This window comes from Xiphophorus maculatus, chromosome 20 (assembly GCF_002775205.1).
Source record: "Xiphophorus maculatus strain JP 163 A chromosome 20, X_maculatus-5.0-male, whole genome shotgun sequence".
NCBI lineage: Eukaryota > Metazoa > Chordata > Actinopteri > Cyprinodontiformes > Poeciliidae > Xiphophorus > Xiphophorus maculatus.
The window spans coordinates 21,584,643-21,597,202 of record NC_036462.1 but is presented as its reverse complement, the minus strand read 5'-3'; the positions used below and the strand labels follow the sequence as shown (position 1 = coordinate 21,597,202).

At 38.0% G+C, this 12,560-nt stretch overlaps 1 protein-coding gene across 2 annotated transcripts; it reads right to left on the bottom strand.

The window, feature by feature from the left end:
* Positions 1–365: 365 nt before the first annotated feature.
* Positions 366–12,559, bottom strand: mettl1 (methyltransferase like 1). 2 transcript variants are annotated; one of them, XM_005814599.3, is made up of 6 exons: positions 12,333–12,559; positions 10,789–10,916; positions 10,492–10,676; positions 4,033–4,146; positions 1,728–1,829; positions 366–741 (listed from the first exon to the last, which is right to left on the bottom strand). In XM_005814599.3, the coding sequence occupies exons 1-6, from the start codon at positions 12,413–12,415 to the stop codon at positions 625–627; spliced, it is 729 nt and encodes a 242-aa protein (XP_005814656.2). In that variant the 5' UTR covers positions 12,416–12,559; the 3' UTR covers positions 366–624. The 2 variants fall into 2 exon arrangements, with proteins under 2 accessions (XP_005814656.2, XP_023180495.1); XM_023324727.1 differs by lacking the exon at positions 4,033–4,146.
* Position 12,560: the final 1 nt, after the last annotated feature.

Genomic DNA, 12,560 nt, shown 5'->3' with positions numbered 1-12,560 from the left:
CTCAGTTTTTCCAGTGTCTGGGTTATGAACGTGAAGACATGTGCCGTCCTGTTGATAATCACCACAGCCTGAAGCAGCACAAGGCCTTTTCAGACCTGCGCCGTCCCGTTTCCATACCCCTGACAGACCCAAATACCGACCTGTAATATACAGCTAGCAATCACACAATGAACACTGAATGCTACTGTTCCTGCTGCACATCACTTTGATTTGAACTTCACAAAGATGGGCCGATACATAAGGATAATTGTTCATCACGTTGAGTCATGACAGAAAACTCTCTAATCTTGCAGCTAGATGACAATCCAAAACAAACAAGTCGCTGAAGGAATGGTACGCGAAGAAAACACAGAGATCTTGTCTTATAAAAAGCTGCATAGTTTACTCAACCAGATCTGAAATAAAAAAAATAGACAACCTCAAATTTAGAAGTATCTTGCTAGCTGGTGAGAGAAATGTACATTGAAGAAATTAAAATAAATAAAAAAGAAAATCACCTTTCGTCTAGTGCACCATTGTTTTCACTCGGTGTCTAAGCAGAAGTCTCTATACGACTGAGGAGCTTTGTTGTCCATGTGGTTAAAACACATTAAAGTATCGCATTAAAGTCCAAAGTGTCTGATTTCAAAGCGGATCCTCGATCCTCTGGAAAACTGCGAGGTAGGTCTTCCCGCCGTTCCTCTGCACCTTCTTTCCTTCCTCAGTGCAGGAACTTAAGCGGCTTATAATGACGTCATCCACCTGTAATATTAAGTATTATTATTATTATCAAACAATATTTAATAATAATATTAAAGACTTGATGACATTCAGATCACAGAGGTCTGAAACGAAAAAAATCCTCCAAACATTACTCAGAGAGGATGTGTTTAAGAACAAATATCAGAATCGGGAATCATTTGGACTTTGAATTTTATTTAGGGGTATCAGAGAAATAGGGACTGAATAAAAATAATTCAGAATTAAGTACTTTTCAGATTTGTATTAGCTAAAAAAAAAGAAAAAAAGAAAACCATCCATCCTAAGAGAGGTTTTCGGTTGTAGTGGGGAAAAAAACTGAGGAAAGTTTAAAAGTTGTGGACACTTTACAGGAACTGGGACTGTAGTTAATTTCAAAATAAAAGTCAGGTGTGTTAAATCAATGAGATCGGTTGTGACTGGAGGCTCTTTCACATTCAAAGACCAGCGATCTCCCTCCGTCTGAGGTTTGCAACTCAAGGCTCAGGAGGAGAATTAAGGCAAAGAAACAGGAAGCGTTCATAACGGCGGTGTTGATGCTGTTCAGACCGTAAAATCTGATAAAACCTTATTTGAATTTCATCGACTCCGATAAAGCAAGAAATAAAACATTTCAGATGAAAAATGCAGTAGGCAGTTTGTTGAACCAATCAGAAGGATTTTCATGTTTGGATGTACGAAGCTGGCAGAGATTTAACTATGTCAAAAAAAATGTTTCTATTAAGTGTAGACTGTTTTTTTTTGTTGTTGTTGTTGATAAAAATAAAAAAAACTTATAAAAATTATGCACTATCACACAAAACCTTAAAACACAGTGAAGTTTCAGGATGCGTTTGAAAGGCATAAACACTATTTGTATGATAAAGAATATATTTTTTAATGTTTAACATAAAAGCAATTTAGGCTAAGTGTGAAAACACTAAATGTCACATCCTTAAATTTGACGTTTTTTCCATGAACTTGGGGTTAAAAGCTGCATGTGGACATACCAGATCCTCTTCTGGCACACGTGCGAACAGCGGATGTTCGCTGAAGTGCTTCACCATCCAGAGGTGCACCTCCTCCACATCTGTTATGGTGTACACCAAACCCTGAGGCAACCAGGAAAAAAATATTCACATGAAGGTCATAAGGACACTTCTGGGAAAAAAATAGGCTAACAAACTTTTACTGGTGTTCAAACACACATCCAGTTATCATCCAGGTAAACTTTTCCCCTGATAATAAAATTTGCTCTTTTTTTTCTGAAAAGTTCAGTGTTTGGGCTCAAAGTTGATGCTTTCACCACCCTGACAGGGTAATTCATGTAAAAAGATAAAAATAGCAAACAGACAGTACAGAGGTGAATCGCCTTGTCAATACAGTTTGCGCTGGAGGCTGGGAAGATAAAGTTACCAGAAAATGGATTTCTTAGAAAGCTTAGCAGTGGAACAAATTTCCACAGTGGTGCATTTCAGCACGTAAAACTTAGTTTTTTGGAGGTTTTTTTTTAACGGGGCAGTACGATGACGAGCGATGGCGTTATCAGCAGTGCCGCCACATTAATCTCCGTTGCTCAATCACTACTGTTTACTGTTCGAGGTGTCGTCTGATCATATTTTAAATTCAACCCAGGTGATGACTAAATGATACGCTATGAGAGCAGCTCTATAAATAGGCAGGTTCCTGACAATCTTCCCACCCAGCGGCGAATGTCTGGCAACGCGCCAACGCCCAAGGCCCGTCGACACACTCCCCGACACACACACATGCACAAATCCGTCAGTGGAGGAAAAACAATAAAGTCAAATTTAGACACAAGCCTCCCATTGTTCTCTGAACCCTCCATCAGCGGCGCTGCTCTGCTCAAATGACCCAGAGCTGCAGGGACGGCTCCGACGGGAAGGGGCCGGCCGGGTGGGTGGGTGGGGACGACACCCGGCCGCAGGCGGCTTGCTCAAACTGATTTCACTGAATTCACTGATTTCTGCTGAACACGAGCTGCTGATAAAATGACAGAGAGGGGAGAAAAAAATAGCTTTCCACTGCTGCAGCAGATTTTTTTTTTTTCTAATGAAGATAAAAAAATAGCTTATGTGTAAATCGGAGCATCAAAAAGGAGATTTATTTCAGTAATTCAACTAAAATTTGACATAGATTAACTACAGCTGATCAGTAGTTTTTTTTAATCACACAACAAAAATATAACAAAACATGATTTCATTGCAGAGAGATATCATGGCCCACACCTTTATATCTTTATAAATACTTTTATCTTAATACCTTTATATCCAAACCTTTTGTATCAAGTGGGACAAAGTCCTCAAGTTCACAGCACCAGCAGGACTGAAATTATGTCTTATTTAAACTAACAATATAAAAACTAAATTATATTTTTTTTACTTGCTCAATAATAAACTGATAATGCAAGATTACAATTAAACAAAGTCGTCAGACATTTTGTAGAATAGTAATGAGTAAATCACCGTAGAACCAAAACCTAAATTGGGTTTTGCACATTTTCTTTATTAAGAGAAAGGCATCCAGTTTGCAAATTATTTTAGGATTGACTGGAAAAAAAATAGAAAAAATGTATAACTTTTTCTCAGAAATAACAAAAAGACTTTTCTTTGTTTTCAGCCACATTTAATAAATTAATTGAAAGTAAATCTTTTTAATTACGTTCGCTTTCATGTAAAAGTCACAGGATTGATGTCATGCTATTTAATACGAAATTAAAGAGAAAATAAAAGTGTGTTTATTACACTTCCACTGTAAGTAAAATATTTTTTCATGGAAATGAAAAGTCTCCATCACTTGTATCATTCATGAATCAATTACAGTCATCGGGTACATAAAATCAGTCCAGGAGACGCAAAGAGTTTCAAACATTATGATCACAGACGAGGCAGACAGACGGGAGAAAAATCTGGATTTTTCCTCCAAAGTCCTGAATGGACTTTACTTAACAATCTTCTTAACACTGTCTGTATCAGTCTTTGCTAATGCACATTCTACTACCGCACCTTTTCCTTCCACTGAACTTTCCTTCACTATTCATAAATGCAACACTACGAACAACCAGCTTCTTCAAAAATGTACTTTTTTAGGCCTGCCCCCCCTGTGGAAGATGTAAATGACTGAATCAATGAAATAAAACGAATTTTTGATGATATTCTGATTTATTCAGATGCAGATGTAAAGCTGAACTCAGTAGGCAATTCAACCTATACTAAAATGCAAAAAGATTTCAACAGTATCCAATCATTTCTTAACGTTTATGTTATTCTGCACACAAGTAGCGCTCAAACGTACCCCGATCCTGAGTGTGTAGGCGTATTCTGCTAACAACGTGGGACTAACAATCCTCCATTTGTGCTTGGTCTTCTTGAAATGAGGGTCAGGGAACAGGAAGAACATCTTACTGAGCTACAAGACAAACAGTGGGAACAATTAGTCAAGCACACACAGAGAAAATAAGTCATTTGTGTTGGCCAAACAAAGAAGCTGGGAAATTTCCGTCAACAGTTCACCAATATTTAGAAATAAAGTGTTTTTACTCCCTTCATTTAAAATTTAGATTTAAAGTGAAGAACAAAACAGACGGACCAGAAAAGCTTCTGAGTTCTCTGTCGAACATAACATTTCATAATATTCTGTAGTCGGAGTTTAAACTCTGCAAGACTGGAATTTCCCTCCTCGACGTTTTTTTCTTTCTACCACAAACTTCCCCATGTTTGTCTTCGACAGTCGCTCAAGTGCAGGCACCACTGATATTAGTCTGGCTGATATATTAAAGAAAAAAAATAACTCCAGTCACTTTTTATTAGTTAAAATAAATAACATCTGGTACAGGCAGAAAGATGTGGGGATAATCACCGGGAACAGCAGCAGCCTCAGGGGCTCTGAGCTGCTGATGGAAGATGGAAAAACCTCAGTACTTCAAATCATTTTTAGGGTACAAAACAAACCAGAGAGGTGAAAAGAGAAAAGTGTTTCGGCTTTTTGGAATAAGCCGACTCAGGCGTGTGAGAGGCAGTGGCGCTACATGCCCAACATTTGATCTGGGTGGTCCTCTCTTCGTTCTTGTTTATGCTAATTATGAGCTGCACGGAAAACTAACGATAAAAGACGCAGCGGTTGTTCCTCTGAGGGACATTTAAATGACTTTACGAATGATTCCCGAACGGATATATTTATAACATTTTTTCCCCCCAAACAATGAAACATTTATGTTTCATTGGATGACAGGATGGGTCTCCAAAAATTAAGATCTAAGGTAATCTGACTTCTCCCTCTCCGAGTTGTCTTTCGGTCCATGTCTGCACATGACTTGTTTAGATAATGACCCTCTGATGAGCTTCAGCCATTTTCACAAGGTTTCTTGCTTTCATTTGACTAACACTTTGCAACAAAAGACGTCTGGGACAGAGAACTTCTAGTTTATTATGTAAATGTTCTAGTAATGGCTTCTTTCTCTCTGAGCGGCCTTACAGTCCACGTCAGTACAGGACATGTTTTACTGAGGATATTGACACTCTTTTTTTGGGAGTGCACCGATTTATTGGCCAGACAATTCATCGGCATCCATTTCCGTAATTTTGGAAGATCAGTGATTTTGGAATCACCGATTCCTAAGCTTCATACTTACATGAAGCTTATCTACCTCAGCAAAGGTCTAAGAATCAGCCACTGTCCTTTTCTGCTCTCCATTCAGAGAGGTTTGAGGTCAGGTCATGTGTGCATGTCTGCAGTTAACAATAGTCACCCCACTGTTACCAACTCAGTGACTTTCTTGCTATATTTAGCAACATTTCAGACAAAAGAATCAATATCGGCCAAAATCAGAACAAGCAGGTCAGGCTTTTTAAAGGTCGGTAATCGGCCAAAAAACTGCAATCGTTGCAGCCCTGCTATCTTCCCAGCTTCAGCAAACATCTTCACAAGGTCTTCTGCTTTCGTTCTGGGGTTGATTTGCCTATTTTACACTGAAACAAGTTCATCACTGGGTCACAGAATCCGTCTCCTTCTTAAACAGTACGACAGCAGGACATTCCCATGCTATTTATACTAGATTATAATTATCTGAACACATACATGTTTCAGCTTCAAGCGTCTGATTGTAAACAAGGATGAATCAGACTTGTGAAGGTCCACAGTCCTCTGTCTTATATCTTTTCTGTTTAAATGTCACGATGCTGTGACACAAGGCAGCAGAGTGTTTGAGGTGTTCCTTTAAAGTGCATCCACAGATGTTCCCCAATTAATTCAAATGTTGTGAAGCTTACAAAGCCGTGACATCATCGTCTGGGATTTTCCAAACTGAGTCATCTGAAGCCCTTTTCTGATGGGATTAGTTTTACCTAAGAACCACATGCTGTTTGTAATAATGAGGGAGATCGTCAGTGTTGTTAATCCGGTGTGAATCGACCATGTCAGTCATTTGTAAAGTAAAACTTTCCTCTCAAATTACCAGTTATATTTTGCTGAACTACAAAGTCACGTGAAAACACTAATCCAATGCAAATAGGCATTGCTGTGATTTGGACAGAAGTGGGCGGGATCCAAAACGCGCTTTAAGAATGGGGGCTGCATTGGAGTGCACTGAAAACCTTTTGGGTCTGGGCCAGCAAAACCCTGTCGTCCCAAAACACATGGCATCAAAAAGAAAAGGACGGAGCAAAATCAGATGCAAATGATGGCTCACATCATGCATATATCCTCTGTTTGAAGCCTTCTGCTATTGGCTAGCGCTAGCAGCAACACAGCACCTAGTAGCCTGAAAAGTTGTTTCATTAACTCACGTCATTCCCAGAGTTGACGCAAAACAGCTAACATCAGCAAAATCTCAGGCTTTGGTTATCCTGTGCCACGTAAATCGAAGATATAGGCGAGTCATTTATTTAATATATGCGGTCCCCAGATAATGTTTACCCCATGTGAATTGGGCTAAAGAAACAAAAGGTTCAAGACTTTGCAGACATACGTAGTACCTAAAGAGCTGGTTTCAGCATTGTTAGCCCCTGCAATCACCTCTTTGTAGAAACTCCTTTAAATGCTTTACAGCTCACATTCTTTGGAGATATTTATGTCTTTCCCATATTTTTAATCTCTTTTACTGGATGGAAAATCCTAACATGGACGGACACACAGTTGGATTTATGGCTGAACAATAGGGCTGAAAAACGTGTCACAATGTGTTTCATATCGGTCGAAATCGATAATTATTGATTCGTTTTTTGTTTTAAATATCAGGAATACTGATAGCATTACACTTCCTGCTTAGTTTTCACTAAACCCTTTGACTTTTATATTTATACACTTAGGAGACACGGTGGCAAAACCTTAAACCGCTGCTGCACAAGTTACTCAACAGGCTGTTGCTAGGTAACAACAAGTTACTCAACAGGCTGTTGCTAGGTAACAACAGAGTGAGTGAGTTAATGCCACTAGCATTGAGCAGACAAAGCCTTTCCTCTGCTACATCTCCCAAAATGCTGTGCGCTTCTGGATCGGATTTCACTGAATATTCCAGGGGTGTCCAAACGTTTTGCCACGTGGGTCAAAGTTGTGGACTCAAAAGTAGTCGAGAGCCAAAAAATAGTAAATAAGATAAATAAAGTAGCCCGATGTTTATTATAGATCCAAAACTTGAAAAGGATTTTTATGACGCTGTATCAGGGGCCTGTGTAGATAGAAAAAAAAGGGAGTAAATTTCTGCCAAAAACTCAGAAATTTTGTGGTTAATCACAGAAATCTTTGAGAAAACTTGAAATTTTGATGTTTGAAATTCAGAAATTTTCCAGTTTTTTTGTGGAAAATTGCAGAAGGTAAAATGACACAGCAGATTTTGCATGTAAGACATGTAGTTTTCAGTTTCTTTTGGGCTCGATGTAATAAATTTATTGTCAGTAATAAGAACAGAACTTGGCTCATTTTATTTCAAAACGTTTGCTATATTTAGCCACGTTTAAGAAAGAATAAAAGCTGATTTGGTGCAGCAAAATTCTTTACTTTTCAGTAAAAGTCTCTTGGTTTTACCTCTTGTTAGAACTTGATTATAACTTTATATTTTCCTGTGTAAGAAAATTATGTTGGCAACAAATTTTTGTATCACTTTTGAATTGAAATTGGGGGTCGCACAAAATCAGACCAAGGGCCACAAATGGCCCCCAGGCCACACATTGGACACCCCTAGAATATTCTATCAGATGTATTTTCTATTGATATTGATAATGTGCCTATTGTGACACATATTGTTACTGATTTATTATCCAGCCTTAGTTGGATTCCATCTATCTTCCAATAAACTATAAAATGTTTTTGCTGCTCCAGTTGAAAGAAAGCATTCCCACAGCATGATGCTGCCACCACCAAGTATGAGATGAAAAGGGGGTTGAATATAAATGAACTGCATATTTCTCAGTTTTTGTTGTATTTTTCTTAAATCAAGTCATCCTTTTTTGTGCCAGTCGGCAATTTGTGAGTCTTTTATTAAGGTCTAACGAATAAATTCCCAATGAATGCAAAATTTCAAAAAAAGAAATGTGAAAAGAGGTCAAGGGTTATGACTACTTTCACACAGCTTGTCTTCACCTAAAGTAAAACCAGTCTCTCCCTATCCTTTCAGGTTATGTGAATTCATTTAAAGCGCTTCAAATCTCGGTTTGGCACAGCGTCTCCTGTCTGGAAGCACAATTAAAGCTCACATCATTCTGATTTAACCTAACCAGCATGGCAAAGTCACAGCAGATTGATTCCGTGTGTGCACTTTTATATGAAACACCTTCATGATGTGAACTACACATACGTCACACTTTTACAGCTCTTCTGTACGTGCGCTCATTTCCGAGTTTATACCCAGTCAGGGGGCATTTAAGGTGAAAAGTTGTTTTATCTAGGTTAGCTAATTTATCCCCCCTCGCACACAAAGCACACGGTGTAATCTAATGCAAGTTCAAACAAGTCCTAGATTACAGTATTTAATGTGAACAGCCTCTGCACCGAGTCGACGCAATGTCCTTCCCCAGTCAGTGAACCCATTGTTGTAAAATTCCTAGATGTATTAAATAATCTGCAAAATTTCATTAACTCCATCTGTTAAAGATAAACGAAGCACCTTTTTATGAAACACATGGCCTGGGCTTTAGTCAGTGCAATAATCAGCAAGGTGAACAGCTAAAATGGGGATCAGTGTGTCTTCTTTACAGAACATTTGTCTTTTTTTTAGGTTTAAGGTGGGAAATTGGAAATGTTGTACTGCAGACCATCAATAGTTGATGGTTTGCAGAGATAAAAGAAAGAAAGAATCCAGTTTGGGGCAAAATCTTGCGGAATAAAGGACCATTTGCATTTAAATTTTTCCTTAAAGCAAAATCTCTTGTCCTCATGAACTTGTCTTGTGGGTTTTATTCATTGTTACACCCACACTTGTTTTCTAGAACTTTGAAATAGTTTTACAATGTAAATTTACCAGTAAACTGTGTTGCTGTTATCAACAGCAGCTCTCTTCCTGAACATCCTAACCAGTTTCTCTTCATCTCATGGTGACTGTTGGGATTTCATGGATTAAAATGTGACACATTTACCTTACATGGACTAACAACTGTTGAGGTTTTGAAATCTGGTGCTTTTTTAGAAACACATCTAAAATATTTTTCTAACTAGCTTAAATATAAATATATTCACAGAAGAGAAAGAGACATTTTTACATATATCTTTATTGCATTAAGTAAACTAAGATTATCCCTTTAAACAATTTGAGAAAGGTCAGACAAAGTCTTGGCTTTTTGAACCCTATGATGGGCTCATTCACAAGTAGAGATACATACATGGACGTAATTTAAGGAACATCTTTAGAAGATGCTGGCTGAAGCTGATGAGAAATTTATTAGAGCAACAGGTGCTGCACTAAGATAGGCTGAGTGAGGAGGAAGCATAAAAGCCAGATTATAGTTTGTAAATGTAGAAGGGATGAATCCTTTGATTCTGGGAGATGAGTCCTGTGGTCTGACGAACCCAAAAGTGCTACATTTAGAGGAAAAAGAGGGAAGTTTGCAAGTCAGAGAACCCAGCGGTGAATTAAAGGGGTGGAAGGATCATGATGGGTGGATGCAGGAGGGGCTGATACATTTCATAAAACAGATCAGATTTCGCATGATGACGAAATTATGTCGTAAAAATGCTCATTTGGGAGGAGTGGGTTTCCTGAGAAATTCGCCTTTCTACTAATTTGAATTATGAACTGCATTGTTCAATTACTAGAATCAAATTTAAATGTATGTAATTGACTAATTGAATCTATCTGCATGATCTGACTGTATATTTCTGCGTAGATTTGATGTTTTTCTGATCTGACATTTGTTGTGTAAAATTATTTACCCAGCCAAAAATTTATTCCATGATTTTTTATATCCCCTACAATGTGTTTGTTTAATAAAAAGTGACTAAGTTATAAAAAAGTAGGTCATGGAAAATGGCTCAAACAAGATCTGTATATGACTAAGAGAAACAAGGCTACTGATTCTGACCCAACTGTGTGTGGGATGTAAACCAATAATATCTGACTGGTTGAAGAGCCTGACGATTCATCAATCAACTGACAAATAAAGACTTTTGAAAACCAACTCAAAACTTAAACGTGTGAAAAATAAATACATAAATAAATACAAATTGTGTTAAAATAACTAGTCTTTGCCTCTTTTCTTCCCTTTATCTCGCTTTTTTGTCTCTGATTTAGAAAATCCAATAAAAAATCCATAGAGGTTAATCTACCTGTCCTTTGAAGAAAAAGTTGGGGAGGTACTTCATTGCGTTGCTGCGGAGGCACGCGATGTTCTGGTAGCTTCCCGGGTTCTTTTCACGCAGAGACCGAATGCGGTCCTGCACGTAATCCGATACTTTTACTCTGATCTCCAAGCCCAACATGAGCTTATCTGGGAACAGTGGAGATAACTCCACTGGCAAAAGGAGAAGAAGAAAGGATGAAGACAGAAACACAAACCTTGGATCAATACAGAACTATTTTATAGCAGAGAAAAGCGCCGGCCTTCACATCAGCGACCCATTTACCCAGAAGACCCCCGTATCCACAGCCAATGTCTGCAAACTCGACTTTAGGGGCCTCCGTCTCTGATGAGGGCCCAGGTATGAGTTCTGGATAAAGCTTGGACCAGTCCATTTCTTCAGGACACACCGGGCTGGAGAGGAGGAGGAAAACATGGTCAGCTACAGAAAATCCTAATAAGATCACAATTATTTCTCCAAACTAACATTATAGGTTTTACGAAAGGAATATTAAAAGAGGTTTCCCAGACTCGGGTGACTTCAGAACTTCAAAATGCAGCACAAAGCTGAAAATGCTACACATCGCAGGTTCTCTTTTCTTCACTATCTCTGACAATGACCAATATTCAATACTAGGGAGCAAGTCCAAAAATTCTGTAAAGTTAATCAGGAGCATTGAATTGTCTATAAGGTTAGGGAACTGTGTGATGAAGTAACCACTAAGATGATGCAACTGGATCCATAAATCTGATGGATAAACAGACAGGACCTAAAAAAAAGACAAAAGGCTCTTCTTGTTGCTTCAGAGGAATTGGGAATGTGCACGTTATGTCAATAAATTACAAAATATTAATCAGAGAATATAAAAATATGCATTTCAAAGTGTACACAACCTAATTAAAATGTAAAAAATTAATACTACAATAAATTACCTAAAAACTTATTTGCTCTTAAATGTAACTTACGTCAAAATAAATCAAAATGCTCAAAATTTGATTTTAAAATACCTTTAAGTTGTACGTCTCTATTGCTTCTATTTGTGAGTATTTTCATATCGCACTACGCACCCACTGGGCCACCGTAGAAGACCGTTTCGCCCACCATATGTATTTAGATTATTTTTATTGTAGTTAAGAAAAAGCCAGACAGTTAAACTAACCTAATACTGGTAATTTAAGTTACAGAATTTAACATACAAATCTATTGTTGTTTAATATAAACTGATGGAATTGGACGCAGTAAGGAACCTTACGTAATTGTTTGAAATCAATATACTCTTTGTTCTGTAACACAAAATGTTCAAAACATTGTATTTTCTTGTCACATAATTTAAACACAATCTCTTGACCATTTGAACAGAAAAATTGGTTTCTGAATTAAAAATCGTTTCTGCATCGAATTGTGACCCTAAAAATCAAAAATGAATCGACCGGACACCGAAATAATTGGAAAATAGCTAATTATATGTAAAGTCACAATAATTGATGACCCACGAAGACTGAATGCTGGAGGTAAATCAACACAATATCAGTTTTAGGGATTATAGCGTCATTCTTTTTTTTTTCCCCATTTCATTTTTGATACAATACTATGTGACAAGTTGAAGAGCCACAGCCTCCCAATTAAAAGAGATTTGGTTATTTTATGCATCTTTAACCCCCCTAATTGTCTGTAAACAACAGTAGTTTTTTTGCTCCACTAAAGAGACTCACAGTCCTGTATGTTCAATCGGAATAGAAAAGAAAAAAAAGCACCTGTGGTACTGCGCAGTTAAATCACACAATGAATGTTGTGGCGAGTAAAGAGGCTAATGGGGCAACTTCACTCACTAATCAAAGGTGTGGTGCGCCATCGGGTTTGCGTGGGCTCGCTGTCTGTAGTAGCGCTTCTGCGGCATTGATGTAGAAGCCATGCTGGATTCAAGCACGCAATATAGTCCAAAACTTTCACAGATAAACACACACACACAAAAAGAGGCTACTTCTGGATCGGAACCAACGAACGGAAAGTGGTTGATTCCTGTTTTGTCCCATGCGTGGAGTCGCGGAGGTTTTTGG

Excerpts from the sequence above, each read along its gene's own strand:
- mettl1 (XM_005814599.3), bottom strand. The coding sequence starts at position 12,415 with ATGGCTTCTACATCAATGCCGCAGAAGCGCTACTACAGACAGCGAGCC. Across the intron at positions 10,917-12,332 it reads GCGCACCACACCTTTGATTA|CCCGGTGTGTCCTGAAGAAA; the intron begins GTGAGTGAAGTT and ends CCTCCTCTCCAG. Across the intron at positions 10,677-10,788 it reads TGGATACGGGGGTCTTCTGG|TGGAGTTATCTCCACTGTTC; the intron begins GTAAATGGGTCG and ends TCCTTTTGCCAG.